This window comes from Taeniopygia guttata, chromosome 27, assembly GCF_048771995.1.
Source record: "Taeniopygia guttata chromosome 27, bTaeGut7.mat, whole genome shotgun sequence".
Taxonomy (NCBI): Eukaryota; Metazoa; Chordata; class Aves; order Passeriformes; family Estrildidae; genus Taeniopygia; species Taeniopygia guttata.
The window spans coordinates 4,303,092-4,322,544 of NC_133052.1; the positions used below are offsets into that span (position 1 = coordinate 4,303,092).

The 19,453-nt window shown below is 52.1% G+C and overlaps 5 protein-coding genes across 6 annotated transcripts; 3 read left to right on the forward strand and 2 right to left on the reverse strand.

Annotated features, from left to right (window-relative positions):
* Positions 1-2,288: 2,288 nt before the first annotated feature.
* On the forward strand, positions 2,289-3,032 carry LOC121471197 (feather keratin Cos1-1/Cos1-3/Cos2-1-like). 2 transcript variants are annotated; one of them, XM_072919125.1, is made up of 2 exons: positions 2,289-2,361; positions 2,725-3,032. In XM_072919125.1, exon 2 carries the CDS (start codon positions 2,727-2,729, stop codon positions 3,030-3,032), a length of 306 nt encoding a protein of 101 aa, XP_072775226.1. In that variant the 5' UTR covers positions 2,289-2,361; positions 2,725-2,726. The 2 variants fall into 2 exon arrangements, with proteins under 2 accessions (XP_072775226.1, XP_041577456.2); XM_041721522.2 differs by having other exon boundaries at positions 2,326-2,361; positions 2,706-3,032.
* A 3,376-nt stretch (positions 3,033-6,408) lies between these two features.
* On the reverse strand, positions 6,409-6,714 carry LOC140680727 (feather keratin 1-like). The gene has a single exon (XM_072919134.1). The coding sequence runs from the start codon at positions 6,712-6,714 to the stop codon at positions 6,409-6,411; it is 306 nt and encodes a 101-aa protein (XP_072775235.1).
* Positions 6,715-9,024: 2,310 nt separating this feature from the next.
* Positions 9,025-9,772, forward strand: LOC140680724 (feather keratin 1-like). The gene is made up of 2 exons (XM_072919121.1): positions 9,025-9,097; positions 9,465-9,772. The coding sequence occupies exon 2, from the start codon at positions 9,467-9,469 to the stop codon at positions 9,770-9,772; it is 306 nt and encodes a 101-aa protein (XP_072775222.1). The 5' UTR covers positions 9,025-9,097; positions 9,465-9,466.
* Positions 9,773-13,138: 3,366 nt separating this feature from the next.
* LOC100225573 (feather keratin 3-like) lies at positions 13,139-13,444 on the reverse strand. The gene has a single exon (XM_002194515.5). It carries the CDS (start codon positions 13,442-13,444, stop codon positions 13,139-13,141), a length of 306 nt encoding a protein of 101 aa, XP_002194551.5.
* A 2,311-nt stretch (positions 13,445-15,755) lies between these two features.
* On the forward strand, positions 15,756-16,502 carry LOC140680725 (feather keratin 1-like). Its single transcript, XM_072919122.1, has 2 exons — positions 15,756-15,828; positions 16,195-16,502. The coding sequence occupies exon 2, from the start codon at positions 16,197-16,199 to the stop codon at positions 16,500-16,502; it is 306 nt and encodes a 101-aa protein (XP_072775223.1). The 5' UTR covers positions 15,756-15,828; positions 16,195-16,196.
* The last annotated feature ends 2,951 nt before the right edge of the window (positions 16,503-19,453 follow it).

Below are 19,453 nucleotides of genomic sequence, written 5' to 3' on the forward strand. Positions count from 1 at the left end.
CTGGCACACAGAGCAGAGGGAAGTAAATCACAAGGGCTGGGTAAGGATCCAACTGTGACCTCAGCATGAGGGAGCCAAGGCATGAGCTGGGAATGAGAGCTGAAGGCTGTTTCTGGAGGCACAGGGGCTCTTCCCCTCATACAAACCCCACCAAGATCTCAAGCCCAGGGTCGTCCCCAACCAGCCCAAATCTGGGGCATTACTTCTGCCAAGACCCAGCAGTCACACACTTCCCACTCATTTTCTCCTCACAAAAAGCATCTGCAAGATCTCACGTGGGACAAAGTCACAGGTATGTGCAGAGATATCCCAGAGAAGAAGGCGAAAAAGGAGAATGAGCTTCAAACTCACCTTGTTCCAAGGAGATGGAGGTGAGTGGAGTGAATGTGAGAGTGGGGAGAAGAGCCTGCTTTTATACAGCTCTTGCATTGCCCCAGGCCCACAGTCCTGCACAAGTGTGGTAATTTTTCATCAGACTCATCTTCAAAGGAAAATATCCCACATAGTGGCAGCGATTCACTTTTTGCTTCCATCTACGCTGCCTTTTCATTTCCTCATTTCCAACATTCCTGCCCTGCATTGCAGGATCCTTTCATGTTCTGTGATGAGAAGCAAAGGATATCCCAGGCAGAGCCATGTCAGGGAGGGCACATGACCCAGTTGCTGGATGAAGGCAGGGAATGTTGGTTTAGGGCAGTCAAAATCAACACTTTGCAGCATCCCCTGCAGGAAGAGTCCCTGCCTCGCACTGCACGTGTCAGAGGACACCCAAATAATCCGCTTTTTACGGACATTTCACTTGCTTCTCTCTTTTCCCTCTCTCTCTGCTCTCTGCAAAGGTCAGGAGCTGCAGCATGTCCAGGCAGCCAGGCTGTGCCAGTGTTTCAGCTCTCTTCCTCTAAATGCCTTTTGCCAGGCATTAGGAAAGCCAAAGCCCACCTGGAGCTGAATCAGGCAAAGCACATGGAGGGGCAATAAGAAGGTCTTCTCCAGACAGGCCATCCATAAAGGGAGCCTTGGACACAGGCAGCCCCACTATTCAAAAGGGCAGCTTCCCTGAGGGCAGGGGGTACAGGAAAGGTGAACATGCTCAAAGGTTCATGTCCTTGGTCTTTACCATCAGGAATTGCTGTCGGGAACTCACGTTCCTGGTAATCCTCCAACAAATGCAACAGAAAAGATTTCCCCAAGCAGAACAGAATCTGATGGAGGAAGATTCAGACACACTGGTCTGACATGAGTGTGTGTCGATTGATGTTCTGTGTTCACTGGGCTCAGTACAAAGCCTTTCTCAACTCCCTTTGAAAGTCGCAGTGACCATGGAATGCATCTGAGAACTGGAAGAAAGTCAGAAAGCGTCTTGGGTTCAAGAGAGGGATGACAGGGGAGTCAGGGCATAACAGGCCAGCCAGATTTGTCTTGATATCTGGAGAGGTGATAGAGAAAATCACTACAGAATCCAACATGGAATGCTCAGGGACGAGGTGTGCTCAGAAAGACCCTGGATGCAAAACCAGATTTCAAACTGCACCAAGGACTGATGCACTTCCCTGCCCTGCAGACATGGAGGCAGCTGGGTCGCGTCCCAGGAGGGCAAGGGAATGCCCTCAGTAGGCAAATCTCCAAAGCCAAACTCTCCTGAGCCATGGCGAGTCACGCTTTAATTTTGTTGTGAGCCCAAGCCAGGAGTGTGTGATGTCTGCAGGCTTTGTCCCAGGCCGGGCTGAATTCCCTTCCAGCAAGGGCAGCTCCATCCTTCACCCTGGAAAACCATCTTCAAGCACTGGGCTGAGCCCACACACCACAGCTCCAGGCAGCCCAAAGGCCATTGCCCTCAGCCTGACTTGCTTGGCAGCACTGCCACAGCTCAGGGTGTGCACAGAATTGACATTGGCAGGACTTGGTGTGTCCTCCAGGTCACGGTGCAAAAGGTGCAGCCAAAATGCATCCTGGCTTGAAGAGAGGGGGAAGAGAGGGCACTGTCCCAAGAGACAACAAATCCCTTAGGTAGAAATGAAGTACAAAACTCCACATGGGACAACTTGAGTCTTGCTTCCTGCCCATACTATTGTGTTCATGCACAAGAAATCCTTGTGGGACTTCTCATCCCACCACATGGTAGAAGCCTTCATGACTTAGTGGGAATGTCAGAAATGGGGAAATGAAATGGCAAAATAGATGAAAACCAAACCACAAGCTGTGCCATTGGGTTGAATGTTTTGCTTTGAGATGAGTCTGTAGGAAAATTAGTGTCCTTGTGCAGTGACTGTGGGCCCGGGGCGGTGCAGGGAGTGTATAAAAGCAGGACCTTCTCCTCCCTCTCTCATCCACTCCTCTCACCTCCATCTCCTTGAGAACAAGGTGAGTCTGAAGTTTTTTCTCATCCTTCTCCTCCTCCCATGGGGTTTCTCCGTCTACACATGCTATTTGGTGCTTTATGGATTCTTGTCATGGATGAGGGAATGAGGAAGTGTAACATGGGCAAAAGCTGGGCTTGTCTTAGGTGTTTCCAAAGATATGGACCACAGAGGGATTTTCCCTGGGTAGTTCTTGGCAGGGATCTTCTGAGGATGGAGAAGCCTGTGGGTCTCTCTGTAGAGCTCCTGGGCTTGTCTCCTGTTCATGCCTTTGGTCCCTGATGGTGGGGTGACAGGCTGACCCTCACCCACTCCATGTGTTCTGCTTTCCCCTGCCCTGTCTCCCAGGTGCACCTGCAGCCCCAAGCCATGTCCTGCTACAGCCCGTGCCGGCCCTGCCAGCCCTGCGGCCCCACCCCGCTGGCCAACAGCTGCAATGAGCTCTGTGTCAGGCAGTGCCAGGACTCCACCGTCATCATCGAACCCTCGCCCGTGGTGGTGACCCTGCCCGGCCCCATCCTCAGCTCCTTCCCACAGAACACCGTGGTGGGATCCTCCACCTCGGCTGCTGTTGGCAGCATCCTCAGCTCTCAGGGAGTGCCCATCAGCTCTGGGGGCTTTGGCCTCTCTGGCTTGGGCAGTGGCCTCTGTGGCACCAGGTGCCTCCCCTGCTGAAGCTGCTGCCGCTGGCCCTGGGGAAGGAACCCAGGGACTCCCAGGATGGAACCGCCCTGGGCACGCAGCATCGGCTTCTTGCTTCCCGAGGGGCTGAGCAACCCCAGCAGCCCTTGCAGAAGGACAGGGCCAGCCTGGGCTCTTGGCAAGCACAGCCCATCCCTGCCTCTGTCCCCTGCCACTCTCTCCTTTCCCTCCTGTGTCCTTGTTCCCTTGTGCTCCCTGGGGCTGTGATCCCCACACAGCCATCCTGGGGAGCAGCTGCTGGCCCTGCTCCCTCTCTGGATCAGGCAGATGGACACCTGCTGGGATCCCTGCCACAACTGTGTGATGGAGATTCTGAGCTGACCCTGCTGCTCTCTGCACTGAGGCCTCCACTCAGAGTGGCCTTGTTCTCATCATTTGACTCATTAAATTTCTGTTGCATCCCAGCCCATGCATCTGTGTCATCCTTTCCTCCCTTGTTGGTCTCCCAAGGTTCCCCAGGGAGGGAGGTGTTGTTCAGGGATGGTTCTGTGAGACAGATGTAGGAAAACGTGTTTGAGTGCCTTTTAAGATGGGAGACTTGAATGTGCTTTATTATGGCATTGCTGCTTTCTACCCTTCTCCATGTGTCTGTGCTACGACCCACTGCAGAAGGTTAGGGGTAAGCCAGGTTCTTGTTAATACAGCCCTTGAGATTGATTAGGGAGAACCAGCACTGAATGATCAGTGTCTGTAATTACACTCTGAGGGATAATTGTAGAACAATGTGATGGACAGGAAAACGCATCCGTAGCCATTTTGGCTCTTATTTTGCATAGCAATACAACAGCATGAAAGCATGGCAAGATGAAAATGCAACCACATCACCCAGGGACATGCACAAGGCAAAATGAAGGAAGAGGGATAAGGGACAAGATTGTGAAGATCTCTCCTGCCATACGCCCTTTGCTGAGACTTGGTTGCTGTGCAGTCTTGGTCAAAGTGTTCACAGACTGGACCTGTCAGGTGGTGGGGGAAATCCCAAAAAAGTGGTAGGAGAAAATGCCAGGGCTAATCCACAGAACATAAAATCTATTTGGTTTATTTTCACTCAGTTTCCAGTGGAGATGCTCAGGATCCTCCCTTGGAGGAGGGAGCTTCACACTGGATCATGTAATGTCGTGGAACATGGGACCATTCAGGAGCCCTTGACACCTTCTAAGACAACACAGCTGCCCATCACAGGCAGCACAGTTGCTTTGGTTTTGGCCCAGTGTGGCCCATCAGCAGAGATGAACACTGTCAGGCCACACATGAATGTCCTGGTGCTTCCCCTGGGGAACAGAGGGGCCCCCACAACCCAGTGGTCTGTGCAAGGGAGGGCAGCTGCGAGTGACAAGAGGCACCAGCACCCACCTCCTGCCTCATTCAAAGCCCATCATTCACCCTCTGTCGGACTAGATCTGAGGTTGGCCATTACACAGCCAGAGCTCACCTGCCCCAGTTCACCAAAGCACCCTGGTCTCCACAAATGGGGGAATGTTTTGAGTCATTATCCCTTAAGAGATCGGTGAACAGAATGAACCAAACCTCTTCATTGGCCCTGTCTACTCCAAGGATGATTTTCTCTCCCTGACCAAACCATTCTCCTCTCCATACCCATCAATCCCTGTGCCTGAGTCAAGTGCTCTGATCTCCTTCCCATCCCGGCCACCCTGCACTAAACTCAGCCTGCTTTGTCCTGGTGGTTCTTGCATTACAGCCTGTGCCCAATACAGGGTGCAGGTTATGCTTTTTTCTGACCTGGAGATGGGAATACTTAGAGGCATTTAAAAAACTTTTATTCTATGTTCAATCTCATAAGAAGGGTGAGAAAATACAGATGTTATCATTCATGCTATTAGATTTAGAAAGCAACTATTTCCTAATTAGAATTCATTATTAGTGTATCTTGGCCTATCAGCTTATCCATCCCATGCTGTAAATGCCTTGAAGCCAATCATCTGAAATTACCCCGTGTGCATCCTAATGCTATGTATCTTTCATAGTTCTATTTCTATAAAGTAGTTTGTTCTATTTGCAAAGCCAAACTTTGAAACTCGTTTCTAGTTCCATTTCTCTCTCAACCACGTCTGTCAACAGGTGCGTGCAATGTGGGCCTTCTGTCAGCCTTTGAGAATTCCCTACAAATTCATTTCCCACACGGGGGATGGCAGCAGGCGAGGGCTGAGCAGAGCAGCATCCACATCTCCTGGCTCCACTCCTGCTCGCACAGCCCAGGGTGCTGCTGACAGCCCTCAGTGTCTGGGAGCATCAGTGACATGGACAGTGGGATTGGGGCACCCTCGTGGCGCTTTGTGATGTGCTTAAGGGGCCATAGGGGCATCTTGTCAAGGTGATGATCCTGGAGGTCTTTTCCAACCTCATTGATTTGTGACCCTCAGCAATGACATGAAGATGAGGGGAGCAAGAGCTATGCCAGATGGGAGGGTTTAAATCCCACAGGGATCCTGACAGACTTGAGGAAAGCTTCCACGTGGAACTCAGGAATTTCAATAAAGCCAAGTGCAAGGTCCTGACACTGCCTTGGGGCAATCTCAGAAATCAATAGGGACTGGGGGCTGCATGGAAGGAGAGCTGCCCTCCAGGGAATGGTCACATGGATGCTTCACCCCTGCTCTGGAGGTTTTCATTCAGGAGAAGAGAAGGATCTGGAGGACCTTATTGCAGCCTTTCAGTTCATCAAGGGGTGGTGTAAGAAAACTGGAGAGAGACATTATATCAAGTGACTGGACAAGGGGCAAGTGTTTTAAGCAGGAATATGTGAGCTGGAGCCGAGATACTGTCCATGGCTGGAGGGTTGGACGAAATACCTTTAAAAATCTCTTCCAACCAAACCCATTCTGTGCTCCCATGATAACTGGGGTCTGTGAGAAGGTGGCACAATGCACTCTGTCCCTCCCTTACAGAAATCTTTCATATCCATGGGATCTGCTGGAGTATGATGGCAATCCAGTAGCTCTGTTTGGTCAGTAAAACATTCTCTCCTGAGTACTTGTGTCACGCTGTTGAGGTGAGAAAGGAAAAGGAATAGAAGTGCAGAGAGCATGTTTGTCCCTGGACAATGTAGGGAAATTCTGTCCTGACCCAAAGAGGCAGAGAAACTCAGAACCCAGAGAGTCACTCAGTGCACACTGAGCATCCCAATGCCAGCCTGTGTTGGCAGCCAGTGCAAAACCAGCCCCAACAACCCCCTCCCAGAAACACCCCTGGGGCAACATCTCTGCCATGGGACAGTGTCTGCAGGGCAAAGGAAGACACAAAGGCACAGGCTGGGATGCAGCACAATTTATTGAGTCAAAAGGAGGAAAAGAGGGGGATCCAGATGGAGGCAACAGTGCAGGGAGCAGCTTCAGCAGGGGAAGCGCCTCGTGCCACAGAGGCCACTGCCCAAGCCAGAGAGGCCAAAGCCCCCAGAGCTGATGGGCACTCCCTGAGAGCTGAGGATGCTGCCAACAGCAGCCGAGGTGGAGGATCCCACGGCGGTGTTCTGTGGGAAGGAGCTGAGGATGGGGCCGGGCAGGGTCACCAGCACGGGCGAGGGCTGGATGAACACGGTGGAGTCCTGGCACTGCCTGACACAGGGCTCATTGCAGCTGTTGGCCAGCGGGGTGGGGCCGCAGGGCTGGCAGGGCCGGCACGGGCTGTAGCAGGACATGGCTTGGGGCTGCAGGAGCACCTGGGAGACAGAGCAGAGGGAAGTAAATCACAAGAGGTGGGTAAGGATCCAACTGTGACCTCAGCATGAGGGAGCCAAGGCATGAGCTGGGAATGAGAGCTGAAGGCTGTTTCTGGAGGCACAGGGGCTCTTCCCCTCATACAAACCCCACCAAGATCTCAAGCCCAGTGTCGTCCCTAAACAGCCCAAATCTGGGGCATTACTTCTGCCAAGACCCAGCAGTCACACACTTCCCACTCATTTCCTCCTCACAAAAAGCATCTGCAAGATCTCACGTGGGACAAAGTCACAGGTATGTGCAGAGAAATCCCAGAGAAGAACGCAAAAAAAGGAGAATGAGCTTCAAACTCACCTTGTTCCAAGGAGATGGAGGTGAGTGGAGTGAATGTGAGAGTGGGGAGAAGAGCCTGCTTTTATACAGCTCTTGCATTGCCCCAGGCCCACAGTCCTGCACAAGGGCGGTAATTTTTCATCAGACTCATCTTCAAAGGAAAATATCCCACATAGTGGCAGCGATTCACTTTTTGCTTCCATCTACGCTGCCTTTTCATTTCCTCATTTCCAACATTCCTGCCCTGCATTGCAGGATCCTTTCATGTTCTGTGATGAGAAGCAAAGGATATCCCAGGCAGAGCCATGTCAGGGAGGGCACATGACCCAGTTGCTGGATGAAGGCAGGGAATGTTGGTTTAGGGCAGTCAAAATCAACTCTTTGCAGCATCCCCTGCAGGAAGAGTCCCTGCCTCGCACTGCACGTGTCAGAGGACACCCAAATAATCCGCTTTTTATGGACATTTCACTTGCTTCTCTCTTTTCCCTCTCTCTCTGCTCTCTGCAAAGGTCAGGAGCTGCAGCATGTCCAGGCAGCCAGGCTGTGCCAGTGTTTCAGCTCTCTTCCTCTAAATGCCTTTTGCCAGGCATTAGGAAAGCCAAAGCCCACCTGGAGCTGAATCAGGCAAAGCACATGGAGGGACAATAAGAAGGTCTTCTCCAGACAGGCCATCCATAAAGGGAGCCTTGGACACAGGCAGCCCCACTATTCAAAAGTGCAGCTTCCCTGAGGGCAGGGGGTACAGGAAAGGTGAACATGCTCAAAGGTTCATGTCCTTGGTCTTTACCATCAGGAATTGCTGTCGGGAACTCACGTTCCCGGTAATCCTCCAACAAGTGCAACAGAAAAGATTTCCCCAAGCAGAACAGAATCTGATGGAGAAACATTCAAACACACTGGTCTGACATGGGTGTGTGTGGATTGATGTTCTGTGTTCACTGGGCTCAGTACAAAGCCTTTCTCCACTCCCTTTGAAAGTCGCAGTGACCATGGAATGCATCTGAGAACTGGAAGAAAGTCAGAGAGTGTCTTGGGTTCAAGAGAGGTATGACAGGGGAGTCAGGGCATAACAGGCCAGCCAGATTTGTCTTGATATCTGGAGAGGTGATAGAGAAAATCACTACAGAATCCAACATGGAATGCTCAGGGACGAGGTGTGCTCAGAAAGGACCTGGATGCAAAACCAAATTTCAAACTGCACCAAGGCCTGATGCACTTCCCTGCCCTGCAGACATGGAGGCAGCTGGGTCACGTCCCAGGAGGGCAAGGGAATGCCCTCAGTAGGCAAATCTCCAAAGCCAAACTCTCCTGACCCATGGCGAGTCACGCTTTAATTTTGTTGTGAGCCCAAGCCAGGAGTGTGTGATGTCTGCAGGCTTTGTCCCAGGCAGGGCTGAATTCCCTTCCAGCAAGGGCAGCTCCATCCTTAACCCTGGAAAACCATCTTCAAGCACTGGGCTGAGCCCACACACCACAGCTCCAGGCAGCCCAAAGGCCATTGCCCTCAGCCTGACTTGCTTGGCAGCACTGCCACAGCTCAGGGTGTGCACAGAATTGACATTGGCAGGACTTGGTGTGTCCTCCAGGTCAGGGTGCAAAAGGTGCAGCCAAAATGCATCCTGGCTTGAAGAGAGGGGGAAGAGAGGGCACTGTCCCAAGAGACAACAAATCCCTTAGGTAGAGATGAAGTACAAAACTCCACATGGGACAACTTGAGTCTTGCTTCCTGCCCATACTATTGTGTTCCTGCACAAGAAATCCTTGTGGGACTTCTCATCCCACCACATGGTAGGAGCCTTCATGACTTAGTGGGAATGTCAGAAATGGGGAAATGAAATGGCAAAATAGATGAAAACCAAACCACAATCTGTGCCATTGGGTTGAATGTTTTGCTTTGAGATGAGTCTGTAGGAAAATTAGTGTCCTTGTGCAGTGACTGTGGGCCTGGGGCAGTGCAGGGACTGTATAAAAGCAGGACCTTCTCCTCACTCTCTCATCCACTCCTCTCACCTCCATCTCCTTGAGAACAAGGTGAGTCTGAAGCTTTTTCTCATCCTTCTCCTCCTCCCATGCGGTTTCTCCGTCTATACATGCTATTTTGTGCTTTATGGATTCTTGTCATGGATGAGGGAAGGAGGCAGAAAGTGTAACAGGGGCAAAAGCTGGGCTTGTCTTAGGTGTTTCCAAAGATGTGGACCACAGAGGGATCTTCCCTGGGTAGCTCTTGGCAGGGATCTTCTGAGGATGGAGAAGCCTGTGGGTCTCTCTGTAGAGCTCCTGGGCTTGTCTCCTGTTCATGCCTTTGGTCCCTGATGGTGGGGTGACAGGCTGACCCTCACCCACTCCATGTGTTCTGCTTTCCCCTGCCCTGTCTCCCAGGTGCTCCTGCAGCCCCAAGCCATGTCCTGCTACAGCCCGTGCCGGCCCTGCCAGCCCTGCGGCCCCACCCCGCTGGCCAACAGCTGCAATGAGCCCTGTGTCAGGCAGTGCCAGGACTCCACCGTGTTCATCCAGCCCTCGCCCGTGGTGGTGACCCTGCCCGGCCCCATCCTCAGCTCCTTCCCACAGAACACCGTGGTGGGATCCTCCACCTCGGCTGCTGTTGGCAGCATCCTCAGCTCTCAGGGAGTGCCCATCAGCTCTGGGGGCTTTGGCCTCTCTGGCTTGGGCAGTGGCCTCTGTGGCACCAGGTGCCTCCCCTGCTGAAGCTGCTGCCGCTGGCCCTGGGGAAGGAACCCAGGGACTCCCAGGATGGAACCGCCCTGGGCACGCAGCATCGGCTTCTTGCTTCCCGAGGGGCTGAGCAACCCCAGCAGCCCTTGCAGAAGGACAGGGCCAGCCTGGGCTCTTGGCAAGCACAGCCCATCCCTGCCTCTGTCCCCTGCCACTCTCTCCTTTCCCTCCTGTGTCCTTGTTCCCCTTGTGCTCCCCGGGGCTGTGATCCCCACACAGCCATCCTGGGGAGCACCTGCTGGCCCTGCTCCCTCTCTGGATCAGGCAGATGGACACCTGCTGGGATCCCTGCCACAACTGTGTGATGGAGATTCTGAGCTGACCCTGCTGCTCTCTGCACTGAGGCCTCCACTCAGAGTGGCCTTGTTCTCATCGTTTGACTCATTAAATTTCTGTTGCAGCCCAGTCCATGCATCTGTGTCATCCTTTCCTCTCTTGTTGGTCTCCCAAGGTTCTCAGGGAGGGAGGTGTGTCTCAGGGATGGTTCTGTGAGACAGATGTAGGAGAAGGCGTTTGAGTGCCTTTTAAGATGGGAGACTTGAATGTGCATTGCTCCTTTCTACCCTTCTCCATGTGTCTGTACTACAACCCACTGCAGAAGGTGAGGGGTAAGCCAGGTTCTTGTTAATACAGGCCTTGAGATTGATTAGGGAGAGCCAGCACTGAATGATCAGTGTCTGTAATTACACACTGAGGGATAATTGCAGAACAATGTGATTGGACAGGAAAACACATCCATAGCCATTTTGGCTCTTATTTTCCAAAGCGATACAACAGCATGAAAGCATGGCAAGATGAAAATGCAACCACATCACCCAGGGACATGCACAAGGCAAAATGAAGGAAGAGGGATAAGGGGCAAGATTGTGAAGATCTCTCCTGCCATACGCCCTTTGATGAGACTCTGTTGCTGTGCAGTCTTGGTCAAAGTGGTCACAGACTGGACCTGTCAGGTGGTGGGGGAAGTCTCAAAAAAGTGGTAGGAGAAAATGCCAGGGCTAATCCACAGAACATAAAATCTATTTGGTTTATTTTCACTCAGTTTCCAGTGGAGATGCTCAGGACCCTCCCTTGGAGGGGGGAGCTTCACACTGGATCATGTAATGTCGTGGAACATGGGACCATTCAGGAGCCCTTGACACCTTCTAAGACAACACAGCTGCCCATCACAGCCAGCACAGTTGCTTTGGTTTTGGCCCAATGTGGCCCATCAGCAGAGATGAACACTGTCAGGCCACACATGAATGTCCTGGTGCTTCCCCTGGGGAACAGAGGGGCCCCCACAACCCAGTGGTCTGTGCCAGGGAGGGCAGCTGCGAGTGACAAGAGGCACCAGCACCCACCTCCTGCCTCATTCAAAGCCCATCATTCACCCTCTGTCGGACTAGATCTGAGGTTGGCCATTACACAGCCAGAGCTCACCTGCCCCAGTTCACCAAAGCACCCTGGTCTCCACAAATGGGGGAATGTTTTGAGTCATTATCCCTTAAGACATCGGTGAACAGAATGAACCAAACCTCTTCATTGGCCCTGTCTACTCCAAGGATGATTTTCTCTCCCTGACCAAACCATTCTCCTCTCCATACCCATCCATCCCTGTGCCTGAGTCAAGTGCTCTGATCTCCTTCCCATCCCGGCCACCCTGCACTAAACTCAGCCTGCTTTATCCTGGTGGTTCTTGCATTACAGCCTGTGCCCAATACAGGGTGCAGGTTATGCTTTTTTCTGACCTGGAGATGGGAATACTTGGAGGCATTTTAAAAACTTTTATTCTATGTTCAATCTCATAAGAAGGGTGAGAAAATACAGATGTTATCATTCATGCTATTAGATTTAGAAAGCAACTATTTGCTAATTAGAATTCATTATTAGTGTATCTTGGCCTATCAGATTATCCATCCCATGCTGTAAATGCCTTAAAGCCAATCATCTAAAATTACCCCTTGTGCATCCTAATGCTATGTATCTTTCATAGTTCTATTTCTATAAAGTAATTTGTTCTATTTGCAAAGCCAAACTTTGAAACTCGTTTCTAGTTCCATTTCTCTCTCAGCCACGTCTGTCAACAGGTGCATGCAATGTGGGCCTTCTGTCAGCCTTTGAGAATTCCCTACAAATTCATTTCCCACACGGGGGATGGCAGCAGGCGAGGGCTGAGCAGAGCAGCATCCACATCTCCTGGCTCCACTCCTGCTCGCACAGCCCAGGGTGCTGCTGACAGCCCTCAGTGTCTGGGAGCATCAGTGACATGGACAGTGGGATTGGGGCACCCTCGTGGCGCTTTGTGATGTGCTTAAGGGGCCATAGGGGCATCTTGTCAAGGTGATGATCCTGGAGGTCTTTTCCAACCTCATTGATTTGTGACCCTCAGCAATGACATGAAGCTGAGGGGAGCAAGAGCTACGCCAGATGGGAGGGTTTAAATCCCACAGGGATCCTGACAGACTTGAGGAAAGCTTCCACGTGGAACTCAGGAATTTCAATAAAGCCAAGTGCAAGGTCCTGACACTGCCTTGGGGCAATCTCAGAAATCAATAGGGACTGGGGGCTGCATGGAAGGAGAGCTGCCCTCCAGGGAATGGTCACATGGATGCTTCACCCCCGCTCTGGAGGTTTTCATTCAGGAGAAGAGAAGGATCTGGAGGACCTTATTGCAGCCTTTCAGTTCATCAAGGGGTGGTGTAAGAAAACTGGAGAGAGACATTATATCAAGTGACTGGACAAAGGGCAAGCGTTTTAAGCAGGAATATGTGAGCTGGAGCTGAGATACTGTCCATGGCTGGAGGGTTGGACGAAATACCTTTAAAAATCTCTTCCAACCAAACCCATTCTGTGCTCCCATGATAACTGGGGTCTGTGAGAAGGTGGCACAATGCACACTGTCCCTCCCTTACAGAAATCTTTCAGATCCATGGGATCTGCTGGAGTATGATGGCAATCCAGTAGCTCTGTTTGGTCAGTAAAACATTCTCTCCTGAGTACTTGTGTCACGCTGTTGAGCTGAGAAAGGAAAAGGAATAGAAGTGCAGAGTGCACGTTTGTCCCTGGACAATGTAGGGAAATTCTGTCCTGACCCAAAGAGGCAGAGAAACTCAGAACCCAGAGAGTCACTCAGTGCACACTGAGCATCCCAATGCCAGCCTGTGTTGGCAGCCAGGGCAAAACCAGCCCCAACAACCCCCTCCCAGAAACACCCCTGGGGCAACATCTCTGCCCTGGGACAGTGTCTGCAGGGCAAAGGAAGACACAAAGGCACAGGCTGGGATGCAGCACAATTTATTGAGTCAAAAGGAGGAAAAGAGGGGGATCCAGATGGAGGCAACAGTGCAGGGAGCAGCTTCAGCAGGGGAAGCGCCTCGTGCCACAGAGGCCACTGCCCAAGCCAGAGAGGCCAAAGCCCCCAGAGCTGATGGGCACTCCCTGAGAGCTGAGGATGCTGCCAACAGCAGCCGAGGTGGAGGATCCCACCACGGTGTTCTGTGGGAAGGAGCTGAGGATGGGGCCGGGCAGGGTCACCACCACGGGCGAGGGCTGGATGAACACGGTGGAGTCCTGGCACTGCCTGACACAGAGCTCATTGCAGCTGTTGGCCAGCGGGGTGGGGCCGCAGGGCTGGCAGGGCCGGCACGGGCTGTAGCAGGACATGGCTTGGGGCTGCAGGAGCACCTGGCACACAGAGCAGAGGGAAGTAAATCACAAGGGCTGGGTAAGGATCCAACTGTGACCTCAGCATGAGGGAGCCAAGGCATGAGCTGGGAATGAGAGCTGAAGGCTGTTTCTGGAGGCACAGGGGCTCTTCCCCTCATACAAACCCCACCAAGATCTCAAGCCCAGGGTCGTCTCCAACCAGCCCAAATCTGGGGCATTACTTCTGCCAAGACCCAGCAGTCACACACTTCCCACTCATTTCCTTTTCTCACAAAAAGCATCTGCAAGATCTCACGTGGAACAAAGTCACAGGTATGTGCAGAGAAATCCCAGAGAAGAAGGTGAAAAAGGAGAATGAGCTTCAAACTCACCTTGTTCCAAGGAGATGGAGGTGAGTGGAGTGAATGTGAGAGTGGGGAGAAGAGCCTGCTTTTATACAGCTCTTGCATTGCTCCAGGCCCACAGTCCTGCACAAAGGCGGCAATTTTTCATCAGACTCATCTTCAAAGGAAAATATCCCACATAGTGGCAGCGATTCACATTTTGCTTCCATCTACGCTGCCTTTTCATTTCCTCATTTCCAACATTCCTGCCCTGCATTGCAGGATCCTTTCATGTTCTGTGATGAGAAGCAAAGGATATCCCAGGCAGAGCCATGTCAGGGAGGGCACATGACCCAGTTGCTGGATGAAGGCAGGGAATGTTGGTTTAGGGCAGTCAAAATCAACTCTTTGCAGCATCCCCTGCAGGAAGAGTCCTTGCCTCGCACTGCACGTGTCAGAGGACACCCAAATAATCCGCTTTTTATGGACACTTCACTTGCTTCTCTCTTTTCCCTCTCTCTCTGCTCTCTGCAAAGGTCAGGAGCTGCAGCATGTCCAGGCAGCCAGGCTGTGCCAGTGTTTCAGCTCTCTTCCTCTAAATGCCTTTTGCCAGGCATTAGGAAAGCCAAAGCCCACCTGGAGCTGAATCAGGCAAAGCACAGGGAGGGGCAATAAGAAGGTCTTCTCCAGACAGGCCATCCATAAAGGGAGCCTTGGACACAGGCAGCCCCACTATTCAAAAGGGCAGCTTCCCTGAGGGCAGGGGGTACAGGAAAGGTGAACATGCTCAAAGGTTCATGTCCTTGGTCTTTACCATCAGGAATTGCTGTCGGGAACTCACGTTCCTGGTAATCCTCCAACAACTGCAACAGAAAAGATTTCCCCAAGCAGAACAGAATCTGATGGAGGAACATTCAGACACACTGGTCTGACATGAGTGTGTGTGGATTGATGTTCTGTGTTCACTGGGCTCAGTACAAAGCCTTTCTCAACTCCCTTTGAAAGTCGCAGCGACCATGGAATGCATCTGAGAACTGGAAGTAAGTCAGAATGCGTCTTGGGTTCAAGAGAGGTATGACAGGGGAGTCAGGGCATAACAGGCCAGCCAGATTTGTCTTGATATCTGGAGAGGTGATAGAGAAAATCACTACAGAATCCAACATGGAATGCTCAGGGACGAGGTGTGCTCAGAAAGAGCCTGGATGCAGATCCAGATTTCAAACTGCACCAAGGCCTGATGCACTTCCCTGCCCTGCAGACATGGAGGCAGCTGGGTCGCGTCCCAGGAGGGCAAGGGAATGCCCTCAGTAGGCAAATCTCCAAAGCCAAACTCTCCTGACCCATGGCGAGTCACGCTTTAAATTTGTTGTGAGCCCAAGCCAGGAGTGTGTGATGTCTGCAGGCTTTGTCCCAGGCAGGGCTGAATTCCCTTCCAGCAAGGGCAGCTCCATCCTTAACCCTGGAAAACCATCTTCAAGCACTGGGCTGAGCCCACACACCACAGCTCCAGGCAGCCCAAAGGCCATTGCCCTCAGCCTGACTTGCTTGGCAGCACTGCCACAGCTCAGGGTGTGCACAGAATTGACAATGGCAGGACTTGGTGTGTCCTCCAGGTCAGGGTGCAAAAGGTGCAGCCAAAATGCATCCTGGCTTGAAGAGAGGGGGAAGAGAGGACACTGTCCCAAGAGACAACAAATCCCTTAAGTAGAAATGAAGTACAAAACTCCACATGGGACAACTTGAGCCTTGCTTCCTGCCCATACTATTGTGTTCCTGCACAAGAAATCCTTGTGGGACTTCTCATCCCACCACATGGTAGGAGCCTTCATGACTTAGTGGGAATGTCAGAAATGGGGAAATGAAATGGCAAAATAGATGAAAACCAAACCACAATCTGTGCCATTGGGTTGAATGTTTTGCTTTGAGATGAGTCTGTAGGAAAATTAGTGTCCTTGTGCAGTGACTGTGGGCCTGGGGCGGTGCAGGGACTGTATAAAAGCAGGACCTTCTCCTCCCTCTCTCATCCACTCCTCTCACCTCCATCTCCTTGAGAACAAGGTGAGTCTGAAGCTTTTTCTCATCCTTCTCCTCCTCCCATGGGGTTTCTCTGTCTATACATGCTATTTTGTGCTTTATGGATTCTTGTCATGGATGAGGGAATGAGGCAGAAAGTGTAACATGAGCAAAAGCTGGGCTTGTCTTAGGTGTTTCCAAAGATATGGACCACAGAGGGATCTTCCTGGGTACCTCTTGGCAGGGATCTTCTGAGGATGGAGAAGCCTGTGGGTCTCTCTGTACAGCTCCTGGGCTTGTCTCCTGTTCATGCCTTTGGTCCCTGATGGTGGGGTGACAGGCTGACCCTCACCCACTCCATGTGTTCTGCTTTCCCCTGCCCTGTCTCCCAGGTGCTCCTGCAGCCCCAAGCCATGTCCTGCTACAGCCCGTGCCGGCCCTGCCAGCCCTGCGGCCCCACCCCGCTGGCCAACAGCTGCAATGAGCCCTGTGTCAGGCAGTGCCAGGACTCCACCGTCATCATCGAACCCTCGCCCGTGCTGGTGACCCTGCCCGGCCCCATCCTCAGCTCCTTCCCACAGAACACCGTGGTGGGATCCTCCACCTCGGCTGCTGTTGGCAGCATCCTCAGCTCTCAGGGAGTGCCCATCAGCTCTGGGGGCTTTGGCCTCTCTGGCTTGGGCAGTGGCCTCTGTGGCACCAGGTGCCTCCCCTGCTGAAGCTGCTGCCGCTGGCCCTGGGGAAGGAACCCAGGGACTCCCAGGATGGAACCGCCCTGGGCACGCAGCATCGGCTTCTTGCTTCCCGAGGGGCTGAGCAACCCCAGCAGCCCTTGCAGAAGGACAGGGCCAGCCTGGGCTCTTGGCAAGCACAGCCCATCCCTGCCTCTGTCCCCTGCCACTCTCTCCTTTCCCTCCTGTGTCCTTGTTCCCTTGTGCTCCCTGGGGCTGTGATCCCCACACAGCCATCCTGGGGAGCACCTGCTGGCCCTGCTCCCTCTCTGGATCAGGCAGATGGACACCTGCTGGGATCCCTGCCACAACTGTGTGATGGAGATTCTGAGCTGACCCTGTTGCTCTCTGCACTGAGGCCTCCACTCAGAGTGGCCTTGTTCTCATCGTTTGACTCATTAAATTTCTGTTGCATCCCAGCCCATGCCTCTGTGTCATCCTTTCCTCTCTTGTTGGTCTCCCTGGGTTCTCAGGGAGGGAGGTGTGTCTCAGGGATGGTTGTGCAGCAGATTTAGAAGAAGGTCTTTGAGTGCCTTTAAGAAATGAGAGCTATATCTGCTCAATCATGGTATTGCTCCTTTCTATCCTTCTTGATATGTCTGGAGCTGGCAGAATGAACCAATCCTCTCCACTGGACCTGCCTACTCCAAGGAAGGTTTTCTGTCCAACCAAACCATGCTCCTCCCCACACTCAGCAATCCCTGTGCCTTAGTCAAGTGCTCCAACCTCCTCAGCATCCTGGCCACCCTGCACCAAACTCACTCCACTTGCTCCAGGTGGTTCTTCCATTACAGCCTGTCCCCAACACAGGGAAGGGCAGCAGGTGAGTGCTGAGCAGAGCGGCATCATCGCTCCCACCCAGCTCCTGGTTCCACTCCTCTTGCACAGCCCAGGATGCTGCTGAGAGCCCTGGGTGCCAGGGCACAGCCGGGGCAGTCAGACCTGTTCTGATGTGGTGACTGCCAAAGCCCCTTTCCCTGGCCCTGCTTTGGGGCTGCTGCTTGCCAGGGGCTGAGGGAGATGTGGGGAGACAGAGCTGGTTGTCCCAAGTCAGCTGCCCTTCGGGGCTCTGGGGCCATGTGTGCCCAGCTGTGTCCTGCAGCAGTTCAGCCCCCCCTCAGCTGCTTCTGGACAGCCCTTTGAGTCACTCAGCCAACACCTGCTGCCTCTCTTCCTTCCCAATGTCTTTTCCTGCCACCATGTCTCCAAAAACTTTCCTAGGAAGCCCTGGGCAGAGACAAGGAAGGAGCAGGACAAAGAGGACAAGCACTGCCTTTGGGTCTGTGTGGTGTTATGAGCAGCAGTAAACACTGAGCAGTGCTTCTTTTGATCTGCTGAGCCAGTGGGAAGGGGGAGAATTGGAAAAGCAGGGGAGTGACATACCCTGGTGTCGATATGAGGATATTCTTTGAAGGAATGGGAGAAAAAAGAGAAAACCAAGTGGTTCCAAGGGAATCATGCGAGCAGCAGCAGACCAATGCCCACACAGTGTCTGAAGAATGGCTTCTCTGGGAAGATTGTCCACAGATTTATTGCTAAGCATGATATTATACGTGCCCAGTGTTGTGGTGTTATCACCATCCCTGGAGGGATTTAAAAGACATCTATTTGTGAAATTTGGGGACATGGTTTAGTGTTGAGCTTGGAAGAGTTGGGCTAATGGTTGGACCCCTTAATCTTAAAGGTCTTGTATACCTCAGTGATTCCATGATTTCACATGACCTGGAACAGCCCTTTGGTCAGTTGAGGTCATTTGTCCTGGTTGTATCAGCTCCAGCTGCTTGCCCACTCCTGGCCTCCACTGTGGGTGATGCAGCGTGAGAAAGAGAGATGGTGTTGATGGTGGGCCAGCCCTGTGCAGTAGCAGGTCAGGCTTTGGTGTGTTCTTTGCACTGGTTTAGCCACATTTAGTGGCTAAACATTTAGCCACGTTTGTAGTTTAGCTACATTTGAAGCACAGAACAACACTGGCTGCTCTGAAGACAATGACCTCCAGCCCAGTCAGGCCAGTACAGACTGGTGTAAGAGACTTAAAGACCACAATTGCCTTAAACACTGTCAAGGCACAGAATAAGATAAGCCACTACAGTGGGAACTTGAGGTAACCACAGAGAGAGGGATTTGCATCTGAAAGGTGATAATTCCTGGTCTGATCTGGGGAGCATCCTTGTTAACACATCTGGACAAAATTTCCCACTGTGGCACACTGTGGAAAAGGAAGTAACTGCTTACACATATTTCTTTGCAAGCTATGGGAACTGTATCTACACCCTGAGGATACCTAGAACTTGGACTGTACAAAGCTGATACCACAGAAGAACAACTCAGAGAAGTTGTTCCCCAACACTGAGAAGGCCAGAAGGAAAAAATGAAAAGGATGCTGCTGGAACCATGGGGTAGTGATATCTTTCAACTTAAACTCTCTCTCTCTCACTCTCTTACCCTCTTCTATCTCCTATTTCTTTCTATCTATTGCTACCTCACATTTGCCATTAAATAAAATTCATACTATTAACTTTAGCATATGGTCTCATCTGTACCTTAATTTGGGCAGAGGAACTTCTTAATAATCATATCAAAGCAACTGGTCCTCTGTTCCACCTCCTGTTATACCCTGGGCTTTTCCTGGTTTGCGCCTGCCCCCAAAGAGTGATGGCAGCCAAGCAAGATAAAGTGCCTGAACTTCTCTCCTTACTCTTCTTCTCTCCTCCTATCCACTTCCATGAGACTTTTGGGGTTTCTGCCCTTCCAGGGCCCTCCACAACCCAGGCTTCTCAACAAATGTCAGCAGTGGCCACATGCCCCTTCTGCAGAATTGAGCACCAAAGCCAAGGGGGAGGTCTGGGCAAAGCTGGATCTGATGGTCAGGGGATCAGCTGGGGAGTCATGGCTTCCTTCCTCACCTGCAAGTTACAGTCTCAAAAGAATTTGGGGAGCAT

What these genes read in the sequence shown, in the direction of transcription:
- LOC121471197 (XM_072919125.1), top strand. Translation starts at nt 2,727, where the DNA reads ATGTCCTGCTACAGCCCGTGCCGGCCCTGCCAGCCCTGCGGCCCCACC.
- LOC140680727 (XM_072919134.1), bottom strand. Translation starts at nt 6,714, where the DNA reads ATGTCCTGCTACAGCCCGTGCCGGCCCTGCCAGCCCTGCGGCCCCACC.
- LOC140680724 (XM_072919121.1), top strand. Translation starts at nt 9,467, where the DNA reads ATGTCCTGCTACAGCCCGTGCCGGCCCTGCCAGCCCTGCGGCCCCACC.
- LOC100225573 (XM_002194515.5), bottom strand. Translation starts at nt 13,444, where the DNA reads ATGTCCTGCTACAGCCCGTGCCGGCCCTGCCAGCCCTGCGGCCCCACC.
- LOC140680725 (XM_072919122.1), top strand. Translation starts at nt 16,197, where the DNA reads ATGTCCTGCTACAGCCCGTGCCGGCCCTGCCAGCCCTGCGGCCCCACC.